The sequence below is a fragment of the Epargyreus clarus genome, unplaced genomic scaffold, assembly GCF_041222505.1.
Source record: "Epargyreus clarus isolate Ecla_fem2 unplaced genomic scaffold, WU_Ecla_fem_2.2 ptg000005l, whole genome shotgun sequence".
In the NCBI taxonomy this organism is placed as follows: Eukaryota; Metazoa; Arthropoda; class Insecta; order Lepidoptera; family Hesperiidae; genus Epargyreus; species Epargyreus clarus.
The window spans coordinates 13,965,666-13,989,165 of NW_027332213.1; the positions used below are offsets into that span (position 1 = coordinate 13,965,666).

Here is a 23,500-nt window from a genome sequence, read left to right on the forward strand (position 1 = left end):
TTACTACAAAAATAAAAATACATTTCTTGAATTTATACTTTATTTCATATAAATAAGTATATTCTCTATTATAGCGTACATATTAGAAGTTGTCTTTTAGGCCAATATAAAAGTTATAGAATTTAAAAGGTGAATAGATATGGACTCGAGATATGGAAAGATTGAAATGCTTACATGATTTTTGAACAAAGAGTTATCTTATCAATACGTAATTAAAAGTTTGTTTGGTTTACGGTACATGTACACTTTCAATAGCGGTCAATGATAAACATTAATAATGCTAATACCGTAAGGATAACTGCATCTATATAATTCAAAATATTTTACCTGCACAACTCGATAAAAAGAAGAAAAATGACACTGAATATTTTATCCTAAAAGTGAAGCGAGTTACATTTCTACTACACTTCATAATACAAAATTTTGTCTAAACTTTTGGCACAATTTACTGTTGACAACACTAACAACATCAGTTAAATAGAGACAAACAACATCTTATAATATCATTGCCTTAGAAAATATAAAATATATAGCGTAAGTACTCAAGTGTAACATAGTATCTAACACAACAAGCGTGGAATTATGCGTCTGATTACAACATTAAACTAAACTAACAGTCCTAAATCAATAACGTAGCCTAAAATTAATTAATACTTCAAATGGGAACGTAACGTAGAACATGGGAAACGAGTTATACATAACTATTTTTTTTCTATAACATTTAACTTTACTTAAAGAACACTATTGCAAATGTGACCTTTAATGGCACCAAAACATGTATTGAATGGAGTAAAATAACGTCGTGTTAAGCTAATGGACAATATAATATTTGTAAAAGGTACAATATAATAACAGTTTGAAGGTAAACAATTTAAGTACGGAATACTAACTATATAAATGTTTATAACATATAAAAATGCTTAGGTACAATTTTGTTCCAAGTTTATATTAAAGAACAGAAGTCCTACAAACCATAAATTTACCTTTAACGTCTAATTAATCTACGTTGTGTCGCGTTCCCGCTGCTCTCCCCTCGTACAGCCGCTTACCCGAGCCCGTGGTCCTCGAAGAAGCCCTGCGGGGTCTCCTCCTGCAACAAGGGTCATCACTGAGCCAGTGTCGCTCGTGGCCGTGTTAGACCGAGCCATCGCTAATCGGCACCACGAAAATCACTATTGGAAACAAGTAGGATTTTCCACTAAATTTTCAATGTATTTTGGTGTTATTTACTATATAATTAATATATTTGGCTGAGGTTTAATTAACTCATAATTGTTATTCCATTTAAAACAGATAGATTTTATATATAGTTGCCATTACTCTGGTTACAGGAAATAATATGTATTTTATAGTACCGAGATACTTAGTTATATAACATTTTTTTGGGCGTTTATGACAAAAACAACTATTCAAATTGCGAATCAATATATTAGTATAAAAGTATCATGTCACGTTTTCCTATGCGAGACAGCTAGTAACTACACAAAATATTATTGAGAATGATATTTTATTCTTTTATTTTTCATTTAAAAAGTTATTTATTCGAAACATTAAACATCAAAATATTCAGAAATTTTGCCATTTTACTTCTCACATAGGATAACACAAGTAAATAGATTTAGTAAAAAAGTATGCATATTTCATGTTATTTCATTTAAATATTCACAAAATGATAGGAATAACAACATTTAAAAATAATACACAAACAAAAATAATAAAAACAACAAATACAAATTATTTGAAGATTAAAGATTACTTCAGGAAATAAAATTTAAAGATATTCAACAAAAAATAAAAGAACAATAATCTGCTAAGAATCTAACTACAAAAAATAAATTCGAAATTTAATTTCCAAAATCTGGCAAATAATTGCCCAACTAAACATAAAACATTTCATAAAGACAACTGAAATATCTCTTAGCTTACTATAAGAAGTTATTAAAATATTTAGGAATTTTATAATTTTAATACTTACGATGGGGTTTTGAACTGCTGATAATCATCATATATAGAGCTACAAAATAGGGCCCCAAATTTTCTATACTGATTATAGTCAGATTTCGAACACTAGTCGAAAACTGTCTATCAAAATTAATTCATAGCATATTCTGGTTATTATATTATTATAAAATTATAAATGTATACTCGCGACTGAAAGGTGTAATAAATTGCTCATCAGGGGCAAAATAACTAATATCATCATCAGCAATTCAAAATCCGTCTTCCTAGTCGTAATTTTAAGGAATAATTGTTATACACAAATGTATAAATGGCAAGCGGTTAAAATTGATATAACTTCGTAGTCAAAATATAATAAGAAGAAAAATAGACTTGGTCCACTTTGGTTAACAATAGTTTTTAATTTTACTTTAACAAAATATCTGATTTTATCTTTAAATGACAGAAGCCTTTGTTTTTAGGATTTTTAATAATGAATTTAAATGTTCAAGTAAGTTTCCCCACATATCTCTCAAAAATTAAAATACTTAGGTAAAATTTTCCTAATACAAAGTAACACATGACTATGTGTGGTAAATGGAATTGTATCAAGAGTACTTACACTCTTATGACTCTATGCGATTTAATAAATAGCTATTATACCCTTGCATAAATGAAGCAGTTTTATAGAAATATCCTTCAAAAATACTATTGGCAAAAGAAAATATAAATTATGATTAATATACTACCATGTAAATGCGAATTTATAAATGTCTAATGTATTCTGCTTTTGTCAAGGTTTTAACTTTATGCGCTTTTCTTTTCAATATGATTTTATATAAGTAACACTTTTTTTTAGAAAATTTAAGTAGCTAACGAAAATAATATAGTGGTCACAATAATATAATATATGGGCTTCTGATGTGATACTACCTTTGAAATCTACGCTTGTGTTACATACTTTACTTTAAACCATAAGAACACATACCACATACTTTAAACAATAAGAAAAACAGATTTAACACTGTGATATATATAAGACACAAGTGAGCGAGGCGGTGGAGCCATTGTAAGTCGAACTATGAAAAGATTTGCCGTCTTAAAATCTGTACTACTATGCTAAGTAGAAAAATGTACCTAATAATAGACAGCGACAGGAGCTGAAAATACACTATATTTTTCTTACCGTGGAACAAGTAAATTCGCTTATATACAATAGTATATTTATTTTGACATGGCAACACGCGATGCAAAGGTGTATGTTAAATTTAATTCTCATAATGAAGTAGTAGTAATTTTAGCACATTTAAATTTACAATTATTTTCTTACCAAATTGAAAAGAAGTTAATTATAAATTACATAATTATAAAAGGCTGTTGTCGGAATCAAAATACATTTACATTTCATTTTATAGTTATTCGAGATGTTACTGTCCTTCAGTTTACGTTATGAGCAAAATGTCAATAGATAAAAAATAATTTTACTTTTATTCCGTCATGGTTACAGTGTCTTATGAAACATAAATACAGGTATTCTCGATCCAACAGCAGCCTTTCAAGTTAAGACAATAAAAGCACATTGAAATGTAAACCCTTCCGTGACCCTTCACTGCCGCAGCCCGCGCGCCGCCGCCTCACAGCAGCCCCACTTCCCGCAGCGCCGCGTCCACGGTCTCGTCCTAGTACACCCCATAACGCGACGGTTATTCAAACATTGCCCAGATTTCTGGGCTCCAATAAGTATGGCACATCTGTATACCCCTAGTTTATACCATTTTAACATACTAGTTTAATTTTATTGGAATGAACTGAATTTATTAGTGTTCTACGAAAAACTTTTCAGTAGATACGATTTTATATCAATTTAAGTTTTATGCTACTGATAAATGTATGCTACTGAATTAAATGTAAAGTTTAACTACACTTAAAGTAGTATTAAAATTATTTAATAATAAATATGTTGATGTAGTGTAAGCATTAAGCATTAGGAGAAACGTCATCACTCACTCACTTTGGATAATATGGAAAATAATATTTTGTTCATTTATTTAAATAAAATTATATAACTCTTTCATGTATATTACACGTAACGAAATAAATATTTTGAAGTGTTTTCACTACTAGGGTATTTGATTAAATTAATGTAAATGATTGATTAAAGTAAATTATTATTTCTGTTTAACTTTCATAATAAAAACTGATTTATTCATTTAATACCAACAGCCATGAGATTTCAGCAAGATAAATATGATTGCAATTTGTATAATTTAATTAAACAATAAACCAATTTGATGTTAGTTTTTTGCTTATATGCATGCTGTTAATTTAAATAGCTATTTTTTTCAAATCCACACCAGATAATATTTGAAAAGCAGTAATTTGCCACAATAAATTGGCTGCCAAGACCACAACCACACCTTGATAGGAAAACCATAGCACCAATTTATTTTTAAATGAAATATTCTTGAATAATCAAGAATTAATATGTGAACATGCTCTATACCGATTTAGGAGTAAGGCATGTCATTCACTAGTGGGAATGTACCAACAAACTTTAAGATCATCTACTGAAGGAATGGATCTATATAGTTCAAACATTCACTTTTAACGTAAAGGTAAACTAACCGTAACGTAAACGTAACGTAAAACGTAAAAGTTAAGGTAAACTACAAATTGGGGCTATGGCAACTTGGATAGGAATAGGTTTTTCATGCAAGAAAACAGAATTTTAGTTGAAAATCAATGTATTTCGACATCCCATTACATTAAATGCGCAAACAGCCAGACAATACAAATATGAACACTGTTTTATCGTATTATAAGAAGTTTATATGGCACAGAAGATGGTACTCATTATTAAGTTCTAATTAATAAATTGATAAAGCAGTGTCCTAAACAAGATACATTTGTCAATTGCTAAACTACACAGATATAAAGCGATGTACATACAAGTACCGACACTATTCATTTCACAATCGAACACTATGTAAATAAATACAATATATTTGATACAATGAAAGTATATGGTAGCACCAATTTCAACTTGAAAATCGGGTTGGTCTTGATATGGTACTATTTTTTTTTGGAATGACAAACGAACATGCAGTACCAATGCGTGTTTAACACAATCAGTATTATTGACAATATTGGTGAAAGTGCTCTCAATACTGTCAATAATTATTTATGTTACTTTAGGAGAATGAACATAAAATATAACTACTCATATTAACATTCTATATATTTTAAACGTTATGGATGTATATAACTTGAATATGCGAATTTTATGTGATACTGTACGCGACCAGCATAGAATGTTGTTTTATTTTACTGCAGCTAACTATAATATATTTTTACTAATAGTTTAGAAAAAAGGTATGATCACTGCTTACTTTACTCAAATCTTCAGGTATTTGTAAATACCACCATTATTAACTTTACGTAGATTGCGAATAATACGACAGCAATAAATCAACTGATGGTAGTACTAAGCATAATCAATGAAGCTGTATGGTATACTTAAATTCAATTTGTAGTACTGAATACAAGCCAAAATTTTATGAGCATGTGGATAGTACCTAAGTGCCAATTACAAAAAACTACTACTTTACATAATAAATAAATTTACAATATATTTATTTTATGTACTATGCTTATTTGGCGTCTTGTAATGAGATGTATGTTCTGTGTTTGAGTAATATGGGGCTATAATTGAGCAATAAAAAATAGGAACTATAAGCAATTATGTTTTCTAAATAGCAGCATGCGTACATAAGCACAGGCAAACAAAGTTTTACAGGCAGCAAAAATAATACTGTACGAGGTAAAGAATTTAGCTGCAAACTCAAAAAAATGAAATAATATTTATGTTTTTAATTTGAGTCTAAATACTTTTTAGCGTATTAGGCCAACAGGTGGACAATAACGACGTGTTTAACTATGAAGATTATTTTGAAGAAGAACATTGTTTTGAAGGTTATGGTTATTTTTGGTATGTATAATATATTTGTAACACTACAAATAGCAAAAGTAAAGAAATCAATTATAGGTCTTCATATAAAGTTGGGACACTTCATATAAAGAGCTGTTGCTGTGGTCGCTATTACACCAAAAAGTGTTTGTTTTTAACATTTTAATGTAAGTGGTTTACACAATAATCAGCAGTAAATTGTTTTAATTTTCCTAAATAAATAAAATAAAGCTCTATTTTAATTTTTAGTTGCAATTTGACAGATTCAAATTTTGACGAATGTAAGTGCAAAAGGGTACATAATTAGTAAATAAATGTAAACGTGTAATAAATACCTCAAAGTGTAAACATCACTTATATGTTTACACATTTAGCATAAGAAATACATATTGTTCCTATTTTCGGGCTTTAGAGTTATGAGTGTCTTAATAACAACTCTAAAATTATACTATTGACAATAAACTACATCAAGAGTCAACTTGTGTATTATAATGACTTTTAATTTTCTTTTTGTATAAATGCAAGTAATTTCGCATCGATTTTTATTTCTTACATTTAGACTGCTAAACTTTTTAAACTTTATAATAGTTCATCAAGTTCAATATCTGATGTTTCATAAGATTGAATTCAGAAAAACTCCTATATAACTAAATATAATTTCTACTCAACTTTTACTTGGCATAATGGTTACAAAGTGGCGATACAATGGAACAATTGTAAGGACTCAACATGATGCTACAACGATTCATTACATTTATATAATAATTTTGAGGTAGATTTCGAAGTAATAGTGCATGAGATTTTTTTAAGAAGATTAAAATTAATTTTGTACATAATATCCTTCACTTTTATTAGTAATATTTCAGTTTTTGAAGCGCTGGTAAATTATAGATATTAAATACGAAATATACCATGCTAACTACATGATTTCCAACTCATACCGATTTCTTTTCTATGAAAGTACAACGCGTCTAAAATTCTGTATAGTGAGTGAGAAGCGAAGCTTTATAAGTACATTAGCATATTTATCTGTCGGGTTCATCAGTGCAAGAGTCCTTCGTTCAGGTCCTGACCGCCACCAGTGCATGCAAACGACACACCAAAACACAAAACAATATTAGCTGTGCAGTGCATAGAGGAGCCGAGAAGTAGGTATCTGATTGTCTCACGTTGGCAAACCATAAACTAATGTATATACAGTAAGTTTTGTGTGCAGTATTATTTCAGCTTGTTTTATATGTAAACTATGCCCTAATCATTTTGATATGAATTTTTAAAACATCCAGCTACCACACTATATAAACATTACGAATTTTTGATCTATGTTCACACATAATTTTAATTAGAACATCTATTACAAGCTCATAAGTATTTTTATTGATATGTTCTCATGATTTACATATCATGTTCTCAATAGGCAGTGCTCCTATATTAATTTTAATGATATTTAAAATATCTAATATCAATCAAAAGGCACTACTGAGGCCACTGTCCTATGAAACTGGTCCACATTATGCTATAATTAAATGTAAATTTCATGACCGAGAGAGTTAAAAATTATTTTACTTGACCATATACAAATATGTATAATACAAATCAATTAGAGAAAAGGCTATACCAAAATATATCAAATGAATAATTACCAAGGTTAGATATTATGATTACGATATAGGCTGAACATTTTTTTATTTATTTTATTCTTGAGTTTTAGTAAATTTCAATTGAGAATATTGTAAGGTTTTAATGTTTTTAAATGTATACTGCTCTTTTTAATAACATAAAAATAACAAAATAACAATTATATTTTAATGGCTAATTTACACAGTTTTATATGTTGTTATAAAATATTTGTAACACATACTTGTATATGGTTTCAAAGTAATTTTTAGCCAACTTGGCAATGGTCAATTCCTACTAAGTAACATTAGTATCTAATAAAGATAGTTCTAACTATTCACACAGAGCGATGTGTCAGGAAGATCTGACTAGAACCAATTGTTTAATAGGAAATGTTCAAGTTTTAGCAATCTACTGTAGATATGTAGTAATAGAGCCTCTATTGCAGTGTGCTATTCTAATTATAAATTTCTAAAATCAAATCATTAATTTATTAGTCAGATATGTTCTAAATTCTATCAGATCTAGAATTAGTTTTCAGGAACATAACTATTGATCTTATAGTATAGGTTATAATGTATAGATAAAAATTATATAATTAAATATATTTTTCCAACTGTGTCTAACAAAACAATAGTATGAACGCCTTATAGACTTAAAATGAGACAATAGTAAAATTATAAATTAGGCAAGTCTTAGTACAAAATTAAGCCTCGATGCATTGAAAGTTTAACAAATTTGCTCCAAAACCAATGACCCATAAACCATTAATCCGTGAATGGTGTTATGTTGAGAGTGGTATTATGTTAAGAATATTAAATCAACACTTTTAAATTGAGATAAACCATATGGGCGGTCTATCAGTAAATAAGAAATCTGTCTGAATTTTGAAAAGCCAAATCCAACAAAAATGGGCTTGAAAATAAATATCTGCTATAGCCAACTTTCAAAAGGACTAAATTTAGTTCATTCAACAACCAAAGAAGGACTTTATACAAATTGAAGCAACATAAATAAAAACTATGCCCAGAATTGGGCATGAGTAAAACCCTCATAATAATAATAATAATAAGTATCTTACATCAATATTGATTTGCTTATTAATATGCCATATATCCATAATACCACTCCCAACACAAAGTTGCAAAGTGCCACAGATTACACAAGTTCATTGTCCTGGCTACTGACCTCTTGCAGCAGATCCTGTGCAGCGATGGCCTTCAGAACATTCTTCTTGCTGGTCTCCTGGAGCTCCCCGCCCAGCACCAGCTCGTCCAGGATGAAGTATGCCTTCTCAAAGTTGAAGATTATGTCCAGCTCACATACCTGGAATTTAATGATATTTAATTAATATAAGGAGCATAGTATTTTAAATTTTGCTAAGGTTTCTAATGACCCTATCATTAGGGAGTTTAGCCCAAGGCTTGGTTGTTTCGAATGCTCCCTCTGCATAATTTCCTAGGGAGAGAATTACTCTAAATCAAGTTTATAATTTTTTAATAAACTTTTCAAGTCTTTTCTTCGCAACAGTCCACTGTGCTGCCAACGTAGCATTGCAGGATTGTGAGTGCATATGTTTATGTTATTTTACAATTGACAGGATGACTTATGAATTACCCAGAAATACTATTTATTAAAAATTCCAATGTGCAAATTAGTTACCTGACCTAGTATTATAAATGGTGTCATGTTTTTAGAGTAAAATTTAAACAATTACTTAAGAAAATAGTAAAAAATATTGTTAACAATTCTGTACCAAGATGAATTCCAGATTTTTAAAGCACTTTTATTTCAATTAATTATTTGAAATATAGAAGCAATAAAAAAAAAACAAAAACTTACACTGCCAAAGTATTTATCTAGCAGTTCCACATAGCGATGGATCAGCTCCAGAGTCAGCAGCTCATTGTCCTCTTGCTCCATTGCACAACAGAAGTACAGGGATGCATACCTAAAAATGTATTTTTATTACTATCATAATTATTTTACTGTATGTAATGAAATTAAAATCATTTCCAGTTAGTATCAACAATCAAAAGATAGATATATGAAAAAGATAATATTTTCTTATATAATTACTATTTCTTACATACTTATATTTTCTTACAGATTGTATTAACTATGCCAACATTATTATTACAGTAATAAGTTACTTATATTGCAATGTCATCCTAAGGGGTATTCTTATGATAGGTTATAGGGGTTAAGAACCTTGTATATACTCCAGTGCCCACATATCGTGACCTGTCAGTACGGTTATGTGATCCCCAAGACCAACTAATACATAATAATACATCTCTCATTAACTTGAAGCAATTTTATCTAAGTTTATTTCAAAATTGGTATACAAATCCAGGACTATACAGAGTGAAATTTTCAACTAGGCCAAATATATGGCTGTTAAGTATATGTACCTTAACACCAGAAGGCCCGATAACCATTTACTACTTCTATCACATGAAAAAATATATAACCTTTTATAAACAACTTTGACATCTTTCCACTCAAGAAACGAGCACATCTTTGGCTTCCGAGCCAGCACTGTGGTGATCAGCTCCCTGGTTATCTTTTTCTTCAGTTTGTCGGGATGTGCCACATACCACTTCTGCAACCTCAGCTTGCCTTGCCGGCTGAATAGTAGCATGAATTGCATCTGAAAAATTATTATTTTGAATTACCAAAAGTACACCTAGTAGTAACTTTTTAACTTTATTATTTTCAACAAGTTACATTTAATTATTTAAAATAATAATCTAATAAACCTAGTAGTTAACTGTACTGTACTGTTATTAAATGTACTTTATAGCATGTAGTATGTTATGCATGTTATATGCATAGTGTTATTGCAAGTTGTACCTATATTTCTTCATTATAAGTTTAATTATTGCAGCAATACAATAAATTATGATGTAATTAGAATAGTATTCATACAACTTTTACTAAAAACATCAACATAAGTTATACATTATTCAGTGATTATTTTTCGTAAATTTACTATTAGACCCAATTTTTTCATGTCTAGAGGTTGATTGGAAATGGTATAAGTTCTGTATTACCTGTAGTGTCCATGTGAACTTATTAAACAAGGAGTTATAGCATAGAACATAAGGCAATAAGTATACGGGTCCAATGATTACCTTAAGATGAAGTATGAAATAATGAGTTAATCACACGCTAAACATAAGGACTACATAGTTTGCATACTACAGGCAAACTAGATTTGGGCAGATGTGGCTAAGCAGGGTACTCGTTGGATATTTTAAATACACGAATATCACTTAAGTAAGCGATCCATTAGCATTTGACTGAATATGGTACTAAAGAGATTACCAACCATTTTGATTGATGACTCCTTCGAACAGGGATCCTCAAAAATGGAATGTATAATTGTAACCAAAATAAACTTTGATCACATACTAGCTCTATTAACTGTTAAGTATTAACTAATTAGTGCAAACTTGCTTAACGCACTGCATTATCAGTAAAAAAAACAATTTCAGGCTTAAGATACACGCACAATGCAAAAAAATTAAATGACAAGCGACAGGTAAAGAATAAAGATGACAACGACAAAATTACGTCACGGCTTTGACGTAGTGATAATCTAGTTGCCTCTAGTCAAAATTCATCAAAGAGTAAAATAATATATGAGAAATATGATGAAATTCATCATATTTATTTGGATAAAATATAATTACTATAAAATATATTGGAATAAATAATAAATGCTTGAGTAACATACAGCTTATTATGGTAAAAAAGTTGTATATGTACATGAACTTACTGTGTTGTTAAGAAGTTACTGCATAAAATGCTATATTATAGAGTAATATTCAAAAAGTATAGTAACCTATATAGGTAATATTAATATTAATGCCACCTAGGTATATCGATTATTCGGTAAACACTTTCGCTTGAAAGCAAATATTATGATTTAGATTTTAGATCATTGAATCGCAAATAGAGTGGCACTAGTGCTGCTTGAAATTATTATTAAATCCCCTTTCTATTTTAAAATAAATAAATATTCTACAATATAGCTGCAGTCATATAAACATACGGTTAACATGATTTATTTTTTTGTATAAATTTGAACGATTGAATATGTGGTGTGACATTAAAACATTAGTAAATGACATTTTAAAACGCCAACGTATAAGCATAAAGAACTATACAATTCTTTCTAAAATATCAGAATAAGCAAATACGTAATTTCTTCATAATTATCATTAACAATAAGGAACATTTTATTGAGCCACAATGTAATCATGAACCAAGATATTTGAAAACTGTTTGTCTTGTTATATAAAAAATGACCAATAATCTTTTAGCTTATTGTCCTGTATTGGACAAGTGTTGTTACTGTATTAATATAAAAACGGGTGTTTTTATTATTGCTTTCTTAGGTATTCTTCCTACATTTGTGTGCTTGTATCTGGCTACTCCCATCGGCAAGAACCTGCTTATGAACCATGGATTACAATCAACTCAAGCTTCAATAATAGAATATTTATATGGTATGCTTGGACTGTGTGTTTTCTCATGCCACGTTATACTAATCGTAGCAGGGATAATATTTGTAGAAAAATTGTTTATAATTTACCTATTATCCATGATTTTTTATATGATAGTTTCTTTTATATTAGCCACTATTGTAAGCGTTGAAAGTATTAAATCTGGTCATCTGATATTTGGATCATCTTTTCAAATTTTAGCCGTTTTTTATACATTAATTTTAATTTATTTCTGGATTGTTGTTCAAAGCTTGTTATATGAAGAAAAGGCAGAATCCAATGTTATTAACATACATATTACCATTATATAAACCATGCAACTATTATTATTGTAATACTGATATAATTTTTGTAACAATAAATGACGATTTAAGTAAAGTTGTTAAGAATTTTCGTATTTCTGTTAAACTTGCTTGCTAAATTTAATTATATATCTGACGTTATTATTAAACAACGCTTATTATTAAAAAAAGTGCAAATTTCTTACTCCTTTATCAATAATAATAATAATTAATCGATAAATCGATTGAGCTTGGCTGTATATGGTATGACATTTTTGTCTTCTACGAAATAAATTTCACGGTATCAAACGGCAAATCTGTCAGTGTCAATTTCATTCTGCGCATTTTGACATTGGCTGGTGCAATAAATTGAAATTGAATTATTGAATAATTTTCTTAAAATTTGGTTTTAAAATACAAATTTGTTTTGTATTATGAATTAGTTGTTCAATCGCTGTACTTTTGATAGAATTTTCAATTGTTAGTGTTCAAAAATGGTAAGCAAAACATTGACTTCACATTTGTATGTAAACACAAAAGTGCAATATTATGTTCAGACACAATATTATCGATTCAATCAAAAAACGGTATAATAATGATATTGCAGCCGGCATTAAAATATACGGTACCTATGCTGACTATAAATTTTATTTAATTAAATAAAATTGTGTTAGGATGCCGATATTTTAATACCATCCTCGCCCTCATAGGAGGTATTATGACTATTACCATATTTTAGGCCACCATTTAATTAATCCGTAATGATTAGTACTTTTTCAAGCATTACTATTATATACAAGATTATATTATTATCTTTATATACATATATTTCTTATGTGCGTGTGTGTCACTGAACTTCTCCTAAATGACTTGACTGATTTTGATGAAATTTGTTGTGTGTGTTCAAGGGGACTTGAGAATGGTTTAGATTCACAATTTAGACTGTGGGAAAAGATTTTTTTAGTGAATCTTTAATTCGTATGTAGTTGTTGATTTTGGAATATTTCACATTGGATTAGATAGACTTCACTACCATTGCAGTTTCAAATATTAAATAATAATCTATTTTAATGAGAGTTTTTCCCAACAGTTGGCGCTGCTATCGAATTGAAAATAAATACAGTAAAACCCGTTTAAGATGATTTCATAGGGACCCAACCAAAAATGCGTCTTAAGTGAGAAAGTGTATTAACCAAGAAGGAAAATAAAACTTACTATTAATAAATTATGCATTTATAAATTACCTTATGATTAATAAAATTATGGAGATGCGTGTGTGCGTGTGGTGAAAATGTCTAAGCGAGTGTGCAGGAAGGGCTAAGCAAATAATGCACAGGTCCATATGATAATAACAGTTTATTGCACAAGCACTGGAAACTTAGGGTCCTTAACATGCACTAACACTAGAACTTAAAGCTAAACAATAGTCCGCACTTATATCTACCATATTTAAATAAGAAGGAGTGAAGGAACAATAGTCAGAACTTAGGCACTAAACTTAAACACTAACAATTGTCTATAATGTCTATATGCACACAGCGATAGTCTATAAAGCACAGGTAAGTCTTAGGCACAAGCGAAAGCACTACGCGTAATTCGTAGCGATGCGTGAGGCGTAACGAGCGACACAGGTACAGCGCGGGACGATGGTTAGCCGACCGTCGACCGGGCGCGGCGGCCGCGGGAAGACTGCTGGCCAGAGCGGTGCGCGGGCGACAGGGGGTCGGCCGCGGCGCGCTGCGTATGCGTATGAAATAAGCGGTCGCGCCCGATCATCTCCGACACACACCGAGTGTCCCGGGGTCGAGTCCGGGGTGTATTATTGATGTGTCTGTGTGTGTACATATGTGTCGCTGTTACTGTGTAGTGTGTATGTATGTACGTGGGTATGTATGTATGTGAGTGTGTATAAATACTTACATAAATATTTTGTATGTTTGTGTATGTGTATGTGTGATATAATATATAAGTTAAATACACATAAATTATGTTAATGTGGGTGAAGTGCCTACAAAATTAATTAATTATGATTTCCTGATCTATCGGGTGTTATTTGTTTGTCGCATTTGGAGGTAAGTAAACAAGCTTGATATTCTTTTAATTCTTTAGTTCAATGACTTTTGGATGAGCGGGACAATTATTAATTAATATAATTATGCGTCTACTTTAATCTGGAAGTGTTCATCTAAAGATTTTAACAAGTCGATGAAACAAATGCCGGTCATCCAAGCTCGAGATTGTGCATCATACGTTACTGGGAGAGGTCTTAGTAGATTTATCGTTCGGCCAGTTACGAAATAAGCGTATTAAACGGGATGACGAAGCGTATTAAGCTAAGAAATGTATGAAAACATGTCTCAAAATGCAGGGACTGTAGTAAAATGGCGTATTATGCGAGAAACCGTATTAAGCGTGATCGTATTAATCGGGTTCTACTGTCATTGAGTTATTTTCGAACACATACTGAATCAAATATTAAATCAAGAGGTTTTGAGTGTTAAAAGGGTTTTGAAGTGTGCTTGAATTAACGTGTGTGTGTTTTGAATTAAAAACTATACATTTTCCGAATTTTATGTATCTCGTATTATTTCTTTAATTTGCGGACGAAGCTGCGGGCACCACTAGTATAGTATATTCAACAACAAATTGAAACAATCATCAATACATAGTAAAAATGTATATTCAAATAGAATGTCAGTACAGTTTTAATGATCATGCAACTATATTTCACAACTATAGTCACACATGGAAAGGTTGTAAATATGTCAGTAAATCCATTATAATTGACTTATGAAAGTGAAATGAATATTGTAGGCAACCGCAGCTGGCTCCGGTGCAGGTTCCGGCAGTGACTGCGAAGGGGAGGAGCAGGAGGACTCTTCTTCCTCTCACTCCGGCGACCTTCTGGAAGCCCAAGCGGCGCTGGAGCTTTTGGAATTTGATGAAGAGCTGGTGGGAATGCTTTTATAAATATAAATGTTTGGTTTTTAACTGGAACTTCACCTTATTCTTAGTGAATGCTGTTTTATAGAGTTTGTTACAAGTTAGTGAATAAATTAGCGATGGTCCAAATTTACAAATTATGCAGGCTGGTGGACAATTAATTCAAATTAAGGAAGAACTTTTAAAACCATGTGCATTTTAGACATACTATTACTTCACTTGAATGGACAAGAAACACTACAAGGGAAGGTGAGAAAAGGAATAACAGATTATTATCAACGTTAGTTGGGGTTTTAATTATATGTCGTGATAGTTGGCATATAGATCAATATTGGAAATTACTTTGTTTTGTTTCTGAAATCTTTATTTGTCTAAAGTTTATATAATTGTGTAGATACGTACAGTAACTCTATTACTACATATTTATAGTGGTGCATTGTGTTTATTACTGAAGTTATATTTTTTTGTTATCAGACGAATAATGGTCCTGAAGACGAATTGTCAGCTTTCCGCCAGCAGTGGCAGCGAGAGCTGGAGGCCACTCCGTCTCCACAACGAGAGAAGCCTGTGCCCGTTGCACAGGAGCCTGTGTTTGAGGAGCCGCTCACTGATGAGGATAGAGTATGTTGACATTCTTTATGTTAAAAAAATGTGTTTTTATGCTTGTGTGATTATGAACACTATATTAAAATATTCTATTTCTAAATATTTGTCATAGTCTAAATGAGTTCAGTAACAATTTTATACATTTTTCCTTTTTAGAGGACCTTAATTCAAATATGAATGTTTAGATTGGCTGCAAAAAAATTCAAGTCTGGTGGTCTCTGAAATCTTAGCCTATACTTTTAAATGTGAAGTTTCATACACTTCATTCTGTAATTGTTTGTTTATTAGGAATGAATGATGTTATTTAATAAAAACCCTACCTGCTTCATATTCTGGTATAATGTAAAAAATATATATTATATAATTTTTTATTGAATAGTTATGTAAAAACTTTTGGCAAAGCTTAGAAATGTTATTGAGGGATGTACATCGTAGAGCTCATGAGTTCCTACTCATATTCCATTTCTTATGCAACATAATACAATATGATATGGTCCTTCAATCAGATGCAAGTCTCGTTCCCAGGCGAAGCAGCTGTTCTTGCGCGGCGTAGAGATGGAGCGCGGTGGCAAGCTGTACGAGGCCATCCAGAACTACAAGCGTGCGATCCAGATCCTGCCGGATGTGGAGACACGGCTATACGAGAGCTCCGAGTTGAGGGGTGAAACCCCCACTGGTAATCATCATTGAGAAGTTTTCTATTTAGAGAATGTTGCCACAAACTCTTCCTCATATTTTCTAACACAATTAGAGCATGTTTTGTATTTTTAAATTCTAATTCTTGGAGTCTGAAACAACAGCTTGCATCATCTATTTTTTATACCTCTAGACTATCACTGCTTGATTATCTGTCAGTCCTAAAAAGTCCAATACCGAATGTCTCTTGCAATATTTTATGTCTCCTCTTAAACTTGATAGGATAAGGAATGCAACACTACATGCAAATAAAAACTACAAAGGATGTATTTTACTTCATTGCTCATACTATAACATTTAAAACCTTGTTTTATATTTATAACCTGTATAGTTACTTTCTTGATGTTTACCATTTACTTAAATTCACCAGTTTCATTAAGAAACACGGAATGAATACAATATTTCCAGAGGAGACTGCACCCGAAGAAGTGTTGCGCGTGGAGACAGCGGAGGACAGTGACGACGAAGACGCTGTAGAGGGCGAGGACCTGCTGACGCGGCTGCAGCGCGTCGTGGCCAGGAAGGGCTGCCTGTGCGAGCCGGAGGTGCCCACTAAGGTAATGGTGATGTACGACTTGTAGTACAACTGCAACGTTGCTATGTTAGTTAGTTGCTACTGCTGCCTATGAATTTTTTTTATCAATTGCTCACAGAACTGAAGACACAGATTGGTAAGCGATACTCCTGATTGCTTATAGGCCTGATTTAGCAATTATTATCATGACCTAGTGGTCATGATAATTCATGTTATTATTTCTTTGTTAGTTTTCTACCCAGCTTACGTTGCCTTTCAAACGTTTTGAAGGTGGTTCCACTCGGCGGCACCACCTGTTCAACTATTTCTGCCTAATAACAGCAGTGTTAAGCGGTGCTGTGTTCTGATTTAAAGGGAGACATATTTTTCCGAGTATGTATCCGACGTCAAGTAGGAATATCTAATTTTATCTGGGGTTGATTACTGATGTCTATGGGCGGCAGAAGCTACTTACCATCTGGACTGGACTGCATGCTCGTCTGCTACTCCTATATTGTAAAAAAAAATCACGTTGTTGGTATGTCCCAGGGTGCGCACCTGTCGTGGCTGCCGTACGAGGTGGTGCAGCTGGTGCTGCGCTGGGTGGTGAGCGCGGAGCTGGACGCGGCCGCGCTGGAGCGCTGCGCCGCCGTGTGCCGCGGCCTGCACGTGGCCGCGCGGGACCCCGACCTCTGGCGCTCGCTCTGCGTCAGGTATAGTCCGCGTAAAACTGCTAATCCGCTATGAACATAGAAATGAATCGCGTCGCCATAGAAAATTGTATGAATACACCTGCTCGCAACAGATTCAGAGCGGACTAGCAGTTTGGCGCGGACTATACCACCACACACGTGTGCTGTGACTTTATCTTTATTCCACTTACGTATACAGTAAAAGATAAGGGGACAGAACAACTTTTTAGGGTTCCATTCCCAAAGGATAAAAGTCTAAGCCTCTACTGTCTGTCCGTCTATCAGTGTGTCTGTCTGCCACGGGGTTCAGGAATCACTTGAACCATAATAGATAGACACTTAAAATTTTTACAGTGTATGTATAACGGTGGCTGCTATAACATCAAATATTAAAAATTAAAAATAATGAAAATTTGGTGGTAGGTACGGAACCCTCTATGTGTAAGTTCTACTTGTGTTTGGGTAAGTATTATAATAAAAAAGTATACTGTATAAATTGTGCCAAATTTTATACTAGACAGATGTCTGACAATTTTGACAAAAGTAGCATAAATCCTTGCCATTCTGTATGAAGTTATCAGGAGATTTATGAAAAACACACATAAAATTAATACCAATTTGATACAGAACCTGGGGTATAGACTGCGGCACGCCCCGCACACACGGCTTTGGGTCCTGGCGGCAGATGTACGTGGAGCGGCCACGGCTACAACTCCACGGCTGCTATATCAGCAAGACCACGTACCTGCGCCACGGGGAGACAAGCTTCCAGGATCACTCGTACCGGCCGTGGTATCTGATTGAGTACTACCGGTACCTCAGGTGAGGCTACTCACATAACATTACAGTGGTGACTCTCAATTAATGTGAGTTGACACTTTTACTATTAGATGAATTTTGGAATTTTTGGGCTATTTGTAATTGTCAATTTAATATAAACGAAATAAGTTTATTACATAACGAAAGGACTCGTTATGTAATAAACTCCTTATGTAATGTAAATGTATGTTGTTATGTATGGTTCTTTTTCTTTTTTTACTGTTATTACATCAACCAAAATTATAAGTTGTTCGTGTTAGTGACTTAAGATAAGATTAAGATTAAAGTAACGGACTGATCCATCCTTTTATATTATGACGCACACAGCTGGCTTTCTAAACAGAAAATATACATATTACCAAATACTACTATTCAACATAGTTAGCAGCAGAGACAAGCGAAAATGCTTCATATTGATGATCGCTCAGTGAAGAGTTTCATATGTTTCCACATGAGAATGACTTCAGAAGTCTGCCAGAAACTGATCGTCTTTGGTGTTATTGTTTTTATTTTTTCTTTATTTTTGTGTTGCTTGAAATCTTAAAATCGGCCTGTATCTTTTTTAGGTTTTTCCCCGAGGGCCTGGTGCTATCGTGGACGACGGCGGAGGAGCCGGCCGCGTGCGTGGGCCAGCTGCGCCAGCGACACGTCAAGGGCTCGCTGGGCATCATGGCCGGCCACTACCGTCTCGTCGGCGACCGGGTACTTTATATGTTATGTATTCAATTCCTACATATATTGCCTGTCATCGTAAAATCAACAATTACGGTATTTAATAACAGTAGCTAGTGTTTTTTGAAATTGCCTGTTTTGATTTACTTATTTGATTGTTTGTCGTCTTATTTTAAATGAAGTCAAATGTCACAAAAATAATATGTACTTACAAAGAAATATTTTTATGACCTTATTGCACTTCAGGTTGTCTAGGAGTATTCGTCTTGCAAATTATAATGTTGTATTTTAATATTTTAAAATCTTTCTCTTTTGTCGTTTCTAAAATACCTGCTTATTTAATTGATTGTCAGTTATATGAATTAATCTTCTGATTAATTCGTTTATTAAAGCAAGTGATGATCGTGGTGAAGAAAGCTAGCGAGAACAAGGCCGCGCGCACGACGCTCGCCAACACGCGCTTCCGCGTGCGCAAGCAGCCCGAGCCCGAGCAGACCTTCCAAATGGTGAGTGCCCCTAAGACCCATTTAGTCTATGACACCTATGGGCTTGTGCAACACTAGAGGAGTCGCTAATACACCGCCGGCTTTGCATGAGAGCTCTTTTTGCACCTTTTTGAAGAGCCCCATGTCATAGCGCTCCGGGAATGTCTCAGGACGAAGCTCAATTTCGTCTATTTAAATTATTTGTATCAGGAGTTGGAGTTGCGTCCGGTGCGGTCGCGGCGCAACTGGCAGCTGGCGTGGCGGCGCTACGCGGTGGCGGCGCGGCGCGGCGCCTGGACCGCCTTCGACCTGCCGCCCGCGCGCTTCCCGCCCTTCGCCTTCAGCCCCGTGCGCCAGTACACCGCGCGCGCCTACCACCCGCTGCGGGGCGCGCACGAGTACGTACCCGCATGACGTCACACGCACACAGTACACCGCGCGCGCCTACCACCCGCTGCGGGGCGCGCACGAGTACGTACCCGCATGACGTCACACGCACACAGTACACCGCGCGCGCCTACCACCCGCTGCGGGGCGCGCACGAGTACGTACCCGCATGACGTCACACGCACACAGTACACCGCGCGCGCCTACCACCCGCTGCGGGGCGCGCACGAGTACGTACCCGCATGACGTCACACGCACACAGTACACCGCGCGCGCCTACCACCCGCTGCGGGGCGCGCACGAGTACGTACCCGCATGACGTCACACGCACACAGTACACCGCGCGCGCCTACCACCCGCTGCGGGGCGCGCACGAGTACGTACCCGCATGACGTCACACGCACACAGTACACCGCGCGCGCCTACCACCCGCTGCGGGGCGCGCACGAGTACGTACCCGCATGACGTCACACGCACACAGTACACCGCGCGCGCCTACCACCCGCTGCGGGGCGCGCACGAGTACGTACCCGCATGACGTCACACGCACACAGTACACCGCGCGCGCCTACCACCCGCTGCGGGGCGCGCACGAGTACGTACCCGCATGACGTCACACGCACACAGTACACCGCGCGCGCCTACCACCCGCTGCGGGGCGCGCACGAGTACGTACCCGCATGACGTCACACGCACACAGTACACCGCGCGCGCCTACCACCCGCTGCGGGGCGCGCACGAGTACGTACCCGCATGACGTCACACGCACACAGTACACCGCGCGCGCCTACCACCCGCTGCGGGGCGCGCACGAGTATGTACCCGCATGACGTCACACGCACACAGTACACCGCGCGCGCCTACCACCCGCTGCGGGGCGCGCTCTAGTATGTATAGATTGCTATACTATGCCCCCTTTCCATGTACGTCGCCCATAAGATTAGGCTTGGTTTCAGCGACACCAGAAAAGTAAGGCAGACATACTTTTACGAGGCATTGCAGATTAATCCTCAGGGGGCAGCGGTGCATCTCTGATAGGAATCTGATGTTATCTGGGGTTAATTACAGATGTCCATGGGCGCAACGGTCACTTGGTATCAGGTGGACTGTGGCGTAATCATATGTTATAAAAAATACTCCTACCTGACGTTAGCCCCAGATGCGTCTTCAGAATTAGAAACACATGTGTGATCTGCTTCACTTTGATAATAATTCTATAGGAACTCATTTACTCCATAAGCAGCAGTGACCATTTAACACCAGAAAGACTCGACCTTAATGTACATATTTCCCCAGAAGAAGTTTAAAACAAATGCAGGCTCATAAATTTCTCGTCTTTATTGGTGTTGTAACTAAACACGTCTTCAAACACCTATTTTCTAATAGCTTTTTTAGCATCACCAATTATAGCTTTTATTTGATTTCTAAGCTAATAAACATACATTTTAAAATTCTCATTTGAAATATTTCCAGGTAAAACAGAGATCCACGAAGTGACGTCACGAAGTACAGTTTACAGTTTCTACGCTTTTTTACATTTTACCGTTTCTTTAAGTATACCTATATTATGTTTTTTTTTTTCCTTGGAAAATATTACTTAAGAGTTATTGATTGGTGTTGTAGTAGATGGGGAGAGATTTCAATTATGGGTATAATGTAATCGTTAGTATAATATGTATAGAAGGTATATTAAAAACTTTCTGCATTATGACTATTTAGAAATATTGATTAAATTTGTCATTATGATTTAGTAATGAAGACCGCACTGCGTACATCTAAAGTATTGTGTATGCTGAACATTATAGCTACATTTTAATGTTACAAAAATACTGCAGTAGTCAATTTACTACTTGATTGTAACACTTTTACCGACGGTACGTTAAGGTTGTAATTAAAGTAAAATTCCGAATTATAATAATAATATAATACAAATAAATGTTGCCAATTACCGGCCTAAATGGTACTCGCGCAATTCAATATCAGAGCTAAAGATACAGTGAGGTGGACTCTTGTAATAAAATAATTATTAAATAATAATTCCATTTATTATTTAATAATACAATAAATTAATTTTGAAATGCGCAAAAGAATAGCAGTTAAAGAAATTGTTATCAAACTAAGAATAAAGGTTGTGAAAATGTTTATACAAACAGGAAAAGAAAAATCTAAAAATGTTGCTTATATTTTGTTTTATTATTATTGTTTTAACTGTTTTGTTTTATGTAAATAATGTTAAGTATAGGTACTCTCTAAGTTGAAATAAATTGATTCTTCTTATGTATACCGCTTTATATATAATTTACATTTATTGCCAGGCTCTAAATATTTTTAAAATTGTTTTGCAAAATATTTGAGAGGAGGTTTCAGATAAATATTAAAATACATCTATTTATCGATTTCGTATCTTTATAATTTTACTTTATCATTGGGAAGGGATGAATATATTTTTTATATAGGATGGGTGGACTTTTCTCCATGTTGTCATGTATGTCGTAGATTCTTGCATTTTTAGACACAGTGAAATATGTATTTCATAAATTTTATATTAATGGCAAATTAATAGTTACTGTAAAATCAATTCCTTCTTCAATGACACGTTGCTACTAATGTATTAATAGGATTAAATTTAAGCTTGGCACACTATAATTGCAATTGCAAATATATTAAAAAATATAGTTCCGCATCCATGCTTGCACTTATTTAAACAACCGATTGAAGTTCTGATATGCACTAAAATATTTTCGGTGTTACTTATTCTTACCTTCACTTAATTTTTCAGACCGTGCAACCTCGGGTTGGCGGGAAACCTCTATGCCAAAATGTCTATGTCTATTTTAATTTCCATCTGTGCTCCAATGGATCTGGTTAACTATTTCACAATTTTATTTTTCTTACACAACACTGGGAGATATCCTATTTAAAGTAATAAATATGTGATTGCTGACATGACCGCGATGTATGGTCACATTGAGCGAAGCTCACTTTGAAGTAGCTGGTTGGATCGCTCGAAATCTATGGAAATTATCTTTTCATAGACAAATCAATTAAAAAAAATAAAATACGAAATCATGTTGGCAATCGCATTTTGGTCTTAAAATGTTACGTAATTGTTTCCATATTTTACATATACTTTTATACTTTAGTGTATGGATACACCTAGTAATCTGATTGTAAAAAGTTATCGCTTATAAGCCTTAGTGCTATTATATTGTAAGTGCTTTATTGTGCTAGTCGAAGTCAAGGTTCTATTAAAAAAATAAAATATATGCTAATGTTGTTTTATTGTCACCTCCATATACTTACCCATTTATTTGTACAATTTTGCTTTTGTTTCGTTTGACCACGATCTCACCCTGGCGGTATCTCGCT

General features: G+C 34.2%; 2 protein-coding genes across 5 annotated transcripts; one reads left to right on the forward strand and one right to left on the reverse strand.

Annotated features, from left to right (window-relative positions):
- Positions 1–22: 22 nt before the first annotated feature.
- AP-1sigma (AP-1 complex subunit sigma-2) lies at positions 23–11,088 on the reverse strand. 3 transcript variants are annotated; one of them, XM_073073269.1, is made up of 5 exons: positions 10,857–11,086; positions 9,997–10,175; positions 9,365–9,473; positions 8,711–8,848; positions 23–1,090 (listed from the first exon to the last, which is right to left on the reverse strand). In XM_073073269.1, exons 1-5 carry the CDS (start codon positions 10,857–10,859, stop codon positions 1,046–1,048), a joined length of 474 nt encoding a protein of 157 aa, XP_072929370.1. In that variant the 5' UTR covers positions 10,860–11,086; the 3' UTR covers positions 23–1,045. The 3 variants fall into 3 exon arrangements, with proteins under 3 accessions (XP_072929370.1, XP_072929371.1, XP_072929372.1); XM_073073270.1 differs by lacking the exon at positions 23–1,090 and adding an exon at positions 3,286–3,617 and having other exon boundaries at positions 10,857–11,088; XM_073073271.1 differs by lacking the exon at positions 23–1,090 and adding an exon at positions 6,807–6,973 and having other exon boundaries at positions 10,857–11,088.
- Positions 11,089–12,634: 1,546 nt separating this feature from the next.
- Positions 12,635–22,368, forward strand: LOC140742360 (F-box only protein 9). Of its 2 annotated transcripts, none has more exons than XM_073073274.1 (11): positions 12,635–12,814; positions 15,132–15,269; positions 15,735–15,881; positions 16,392–16,542; positions 16,971–17,119; positions 17,626–17,789; positions 18,396–18,590; positions 19,154–19,289; positions 19,652–19,765; positions 19,955–20,145; positions 21,607–22,368. In XM_073073274.1, coding segments are annotated over exons 1-11 (1,389 nt in total). In that variant the 5' UTR covers positions 12,635–12,811; the 3' UTR covers positions 21,608–22,368. The 2 variants fall into 2 exon arrangements, with proteins under 2 accessions (XP_072929375.1, XP_072929374.1); XM_073073273.1 differs by having other exon boundaries at positions 19,955–20,142; positions 21,605–22,368.
- The last annotated feature ends 1,132 nt before the right edge of the window (positions 22,369–23,500 follow it).